Here is a 6,000-nt window from a genome sequence, read left to right as displayed (position 1 = left end):
GGCATTAGTATTAATAGGCACAATATGGAGGGCACTAGTACTAACAAGGTCAACTCTCAGGGAGTATTATCACTGCAGGGGCAATATTATTATTACTGTGGGGGGCACTACTACTAATGAGGACACTCTGGGAGAGAATTATTACTATTGGTGGGAGTTTTGGAAGCACTTTGTGGACTATCTGTATGACACTGTTATTTCCCAAGTATAGTATTTGGGGGCATTGGGTAGTGTTGAGCAACATAGGCAATATTCGTTTTCACAATATTTCACAAATTTATGGCCTAATAGTCGTGATACATTTTCACATTCTAGAATTTGCAATCTCCAGTCATTATTTTCTTGATTGCGAAAATCGGCAATGTAATTTGCGCGTATTGCTTGAGTAATACAGGCGTGGCTCACTTTTTCTACATTTCTACATTACATGTCAAGCTGCTAGAAGTTTCCAGAGACTGGAGAAAATGGTTGTCAGCAACTTTCGTGACTGTAAAGAAGAACTCCTGATCACTGTAAGTAATTTTACCTTACAGCACTGTTTTTGATTACATTTCGGGTGCATGGCAGAACAATACACTATCACACTACCTAAGACCCTGCACTGGAACCTATCAGCTACACTGTATTACTATCTAACCTACACTGACTATCTCCCACTAACTATCTGTATTATATATATGAGCTAACTAACTATCTAATGTAATTGAATAAGGATCCAGATGACTCAGCAAAGCACATAGCACAGCAATGACACTGCTCTCTTTCTCAGAGCACATAGGCACTGCATAAGTATACGCCAGCTATGGCAGAGATGTGACTAATTTATTAAGAGGCATGTGCCAGAATGATCAAACCATTGGTGTCGTATAACACCCTGTGCTAAGCCACCCCCTGAGTCACGCCCCAAGCCACACCCCCATATAATCGTTCAATAATCAAAATCAAGGTTACATATTCAATTAATCAAGATTTTTGTCATAATACCCTGGCCCTAAGCAGTAAAGTTTTCCTATTCTCTAGCAAAATATACATAAGGAAAAACAGCATCCTATGTCCTTCTCACAAGTCATAAACGGAATAACAACCGCACTCAAATTAAATTCTTATGTGTTCGTTTTTATTTTAGGTAACTTCACCAATTTGTGACGTTTTATCAAACACTGTGATAATAAGAGAATATTTCAGTAAACATACAGTATAAAGGCAACATCAAAATATATCATTGCACCTTATTTTAACATATGATATTGGCACTTTATACAATCGAAAATACTCAGATGCAAGTATCAAGAAAATCAAAAAAATCAAAACAATCCAGAAAAAAATAATAATAAGGAATGCAAAATCAAAAATAATACAGAAAACCGTTAATATGGCAATACGGTCATGTTCATTTACATGAGTTATCGAGAGCATCAAAAACGTAGCACTCCGTATATAGTAAATCGACATTAAGGATAATTGTACTATTTATAAACAGATATATATTATAAATGTATTAATATGCATAAATGCGTAAATGAATGGGTCTGCGATCCTTTGACATAGGTAGCTTAAACTACAATTTAGAAACGACCTCTGTCCCAGACTGAGATTAACAGAGTGAAAATAAACCTTTTAAATACAGACAGATGCAATTGAGGCTAATTCTTATAGAACCGGGTGCCCCCATTTAGACCAAACAACACTTACCAAGTTGCCGTAAGAAGGAGGAGAGACCATAGGAGAAGTAGAGCTGATGGTGTATCCACACCCATATAGAAGCTAAGGCTAGGTGGTGCATGTACTCTAATATAGCCGGCCCGGGAGGAAATGACCGAAACCGGAAGTGCCCATGCGTTCCAAGCTGGAACGCATATCGCCTCATCTACTCAGGCGAGTATAGTCTCTATAAAGGTCCGGGGGAGGTACTATGTAATATCGCTTGTGTTATAAAGGGAAAGAATGTTACTATGTGGGGTATGACTATAAAAATTATATTATCCTCGGGAGATCGCGAACCGGAAGTACGTTCCGGCCCCGACCGGAAGTAGCCAATGCGTTCCAGCTTGGAACGCATCGGATTCGATCATAATGTTAGACATAGGCCAGTGTCTGTAATCCTTAAGATGAGCATGAAGTGGAATGAATAATGTGGAATGTATAAGTTTGGGATGAAAAAACTTTATTTATTATTGAAAGTGAAGATAATAAGCTAGTAAAGGAAGAAAAAACGAGAAAATAGAAAAATTAAAATAGAGAAAGAAGGGAAATATAAAACAAAGAAAAAGGAAGGAAAAAAAGGGAAAAGAGAGAAAAAAAGAGAAAAAAAGAAAGAGACTGAGAGAGAAAAGAAATGAGGGTCAGAGAAAAAGGAGGGATCAGATAGAAATAAAAGAACCAACACCTAGAAAAGGATACAGGAAAAGATGGCAAACATTGGTGGGGGTCCGGTTCTTAGTGCATCTGAAAAAAACAAAAGGGTAGATAGTTAGTCATCATATCCACTATATGTCACATATACCAATGACATTACATTTGTTTAAATAAACGAGGACAATTCATAATCTCTGTTGAGCCCCTTAGGTTCTAAACTCAGTAGCCTGTGTATCCAATATGCCTCACGTTTTTTAAGCATTTGCTGTCTATTACCTCCTCTTCTAGGTAATTAAATTTTTTCTATTATCTGAAATTTCAATTGGGATACACTGTGTTTCATTTTATGAAAATGGTGAAGGACCGGGAGCAATAAGTTCTCGCATCTGATAGTGGACTTATGTTGGCAGATACGATCCCTCACATTCTGGGTGGTTTCCCCTACATATATCAGCCCACATGGGCATTTCAGAAGATAGATTACATAATTGGATTGACAAGTGTGAAACCCCTTAATTTGGATGGACTCACCAGTCTGTGGATGATAGATTTTGTCCCCTTTCATTACATTAGAGCATTGCGCACAGTGTAGACAGGGAAACGTACCCTGTCTTGCTTTACCAAGTAGGCGCTGATGTAAAGTGGTACTGCTCGGGCCAATATCCGCTCTGACAAGCCAATCACGTAAATTTTTAGGTCTCCTACTACATGGTAGACATCGTGTTTGGAATTCTTCTATGTTGGGGAAGGAACGAGTGAGTATGTTCCAATGTTTATTGAGAATATTTATAATCTTGTAGGAATGTGGATGATAGGTATGTACAAAAGGGATTCTTTTTTTATTTTCTCTTCTTGGTTGTGGACTGGAATCTGGTTTTGGTAAGATTATTTCCTGAGGGTATCCTCTCTGCTGGAATTTGGAAGTCATTTCTAATAATCTTTTCTGTTTATTCTCCTCTGATGTTACTATTCTTTTGATGCGCTCAAACTGTGATCTGGGTAATGATTTTTTTGTGGAAGGTGCATGACAGCTCCTGTAATGGAGTAAGTTGTTTCGGTCCATAGGTTTACGGTACAGATCTGTATGTAGGGAGCCATCCTGTTGTTTGAGAACCAAGGTGTCAAGAAAACTAATACTTTGCTGATCATAGTGTATTGTGAATTGTAACTCTGGGTAGATAGAATTAAGATATAAATGAAAGTTTGCAAGTGACTCCTCCGTGCCTTCCCATAGACAAAAAATGTCATCTATGTATCTTTTCCAGATTTTAGCATGTTGTTTAAAAAAATCCTGTGGGTATACATGTTCTATCTCGAATCTTGTCATATATGCATTAGCATAAGGTGGCGCTGCATGTGACCCCATTGCGGTTCCTTGTTTCTGTATATAAAAGGAATCCTCAAACATAAAAAAGTTTTTTTGCAAAACTATGGTAAGGAGATCCAAATAGAATTGGACAAGTTGAGGTGGTGTGTCGGCTTCCTCTAAGAGGAGTTTAGTAGCCCTGATACCTTTGGTGTGGTGAATGGACGTGTAGAGGCTATTAACATCCCATGTAACGAGATAACGTTGATTCAAGAGAGGACCTAATTTTCGAATGACATTGAGGAATGCACTGGTATCTAATAGGAAGGACTGAGTAGTTTTAATTAGGGGAGTAAGGACTTTTTCTAATAGAATGGAAAGGGGGGACAGAATTGAATCTGTTGATGCCACAATGGGACGGCCTGGAGGTTTATTAAGAGTCTTGTGTATCTTAGGGAGTGTATAAAATACAGGAATAATGGGGTATTGATTTATCAGGAATTTTATGATGTCATCATCAATAGTACCCTGTGTTGAGTGATGGGTAAGTGTCGTTTGAATCAGGGATGATATCTGAAAGGTCGGATTGGAGCTTACTTTCTCATAGATATTCCTGTCATCTAGTTGGCGTAGGATTTCTTCTCTATACTCTGTGCGGTTCATAACCACAATGGCTCCGCCTTTGTCTGCAGGTTTAATCACTAAATTACGGTTTTTAGTGAGTGTCATCAAAGTCTGGCGCTCTATATTGGACAGATTCGGAGAAATATAATAATCCCCACTTTTTACCTTTTTGGTAAAGGTGGAGATGTCTCTATTTACCAAATTTACAAATGTCTCTATTGCAGAGTTAGTCCTTGGGGGGGTAAACTGTGATTTTACTCGTAGACCTAAAGACTTAAGTGTGATAGTAATATCCTTCTTAGGTTCCGGCATTTCAGTGATAGCTTTATCACTGAAGTGTGCTTTCAATCTCAGATTGCGATAGAATCTTTGTAGGTCCATCTCTAATTGAAAGGTATCGAAATTGTATGTCGGGCAAAATGAAAGTCCTTTTTGCAGTAGCATAAGTTCCGCAGGACTAAGAAGGGATGATGAAATGTTAATCACAATCGGTTCTTCCTTACCTGGGAGCGCGTCGTGACTGTTGTTCGTCCTCTTTGGTTGTCTCCCCCTCCGTATCGGTTTCTGCCTTGTGAGCGTCGGCCTAAAAAACCGGTTGATCGAGATGATTCCATATTGGTGTCTGTGCTGGAACCTGAGGAGGCTTGTGAAGATGATCTCCTGCGGTTTTGTGAGAAGTAGGATTCCTGCCATCTGTATACACGATTGTTTCTGTAGTCTTCTGAATCTCGTAAAAAAAAAATTCTCTTTGCTGCTTCGGATTCTTTTCTATGGTTTGTCAGGGTGGATGTCAGTCGGTCTTGCAGTTGAGTAAGGGCTTCCGGTGCCAGGGTCGCTCTAAGTTGTTGTTCTGCTGCAGTAATAGATTCCTTAATTGATATTATAGATTTCTGCAAATATGATATGGTCAATGTCATCAAATCAAAGGAACATTTGTTTAATATTTGTTCAAATTGATCGCAGAAAGTTTTATCTTCCTTGAATATTGTGGGTCGTGTGGACATACGGAGACCCCTAGGGATCCTCTGAGCTCGTACGTACTCTGCAAGAGTCACGCAGTGTAATTCATAATTTAATAGTCTTCTGGATTCTCGTTCGTAATCCCGTGTTCTCAGCTCTGACGCCAGAGTCTGTAAAAATTCTATGGGTAAAGTGACTTGAGACAGAATAGAATCAGTCTCTTCTTGATTGTAAGAAAAGGTCAGGCTTGACATCGCCGGATAGGTGCCTACCGTCTAGGAAAGTGATACTTTGTATAGATAAGACGTGGCACACTTATCTCTTGAGGTTTGTGGTGCTGGTTGTGTTGGCTTCCCAGCCACACTAACACATAAACGGAATAACAACCGCACTCAAATTAAATTCTTATGTGTTCGTTTTTATTTTAGGTAACTTCACCAATTTGTGACGTTTCGGTCATACGACCTTTATCAAACACTGTGATAATAAGAGAATATTTCAGTAAACATACAGTATAAAGGCAACATCAAAATATAGCATTGCACCTTATTTTAACATATGATATTGGCACTTTATACAATCGAAAATACTCAGATGCAAGTATCAAGAAAGTCAGACACCAAGCTATGTCCTCCTTTTTGCCCCCTCAGTAAACTACCCCATCTCTGAAGTTCAGGCCAATCAAAAGCAGAGTGACCTCTTTAGTTCTTGGTTTCAGTATTCTATACCGAGTCTGCTCTGTAGCCTAGGTATTG

The 6,000-nt window shown here is 38.8% G+C and overlaps 2 protein-coding genes across 2 annotated transcripts in view; one reads left to right on the top strand and one right to left on the bottom strand.

The window, feature by feature from the left end:
- The first annotated feature begins 460 nt into the window (after positions 1-460).
- LOC122931000 (kelch-like ECH-associated protein 1A) overlaps positions 461-6,000 on the top strand; it is an 80,659-nt gene continuing 75,119 nt past the window's right edge. Inside the window, exon 1 of the mRNA XM_044284840.1 lies at positions 461-512. The gene's annotated coding sequence lies outside the window, so the exon portion shown is untranslated. The remainder of the gene's footprint in view (positions 513-6,000) is intronic.
- LOC122927348 lies at positions 2,259-5,499 on the bottom strand. The gene is made up of 2 exons (XM_044279113.1): positions 4,789-5,499; positions 2,259-2,445 (listed from the first exon to the last, which is right to left on the bottom strand). Exons 1-2 carry the CDS (start codon positions 5,497-5,499, stop codon positions 2,437-2,439), a joined length of 720 nt encoding a protein of 239 aa, XP_044135048.1. The 3' UTR covers positions 2,259-2,436.

The sequence above is a fragment of the Bufo gargarizans genome, chromosome 1, assembly GCF_014858855.1.
Source record: "Bufo gargarizans isolate SCDJY-AF-19 chromosome 1, ASM1485885v1, whole genome shotgun sequence".
NCBI lineage: Eukaryota > Metazoa > Chordata > Amphibia > Anura > Bufonidae > Bufo > Bufo gargarizans.
This window is presented reverse-complemented; position numbering and strand designations above follow the sequence as displayed.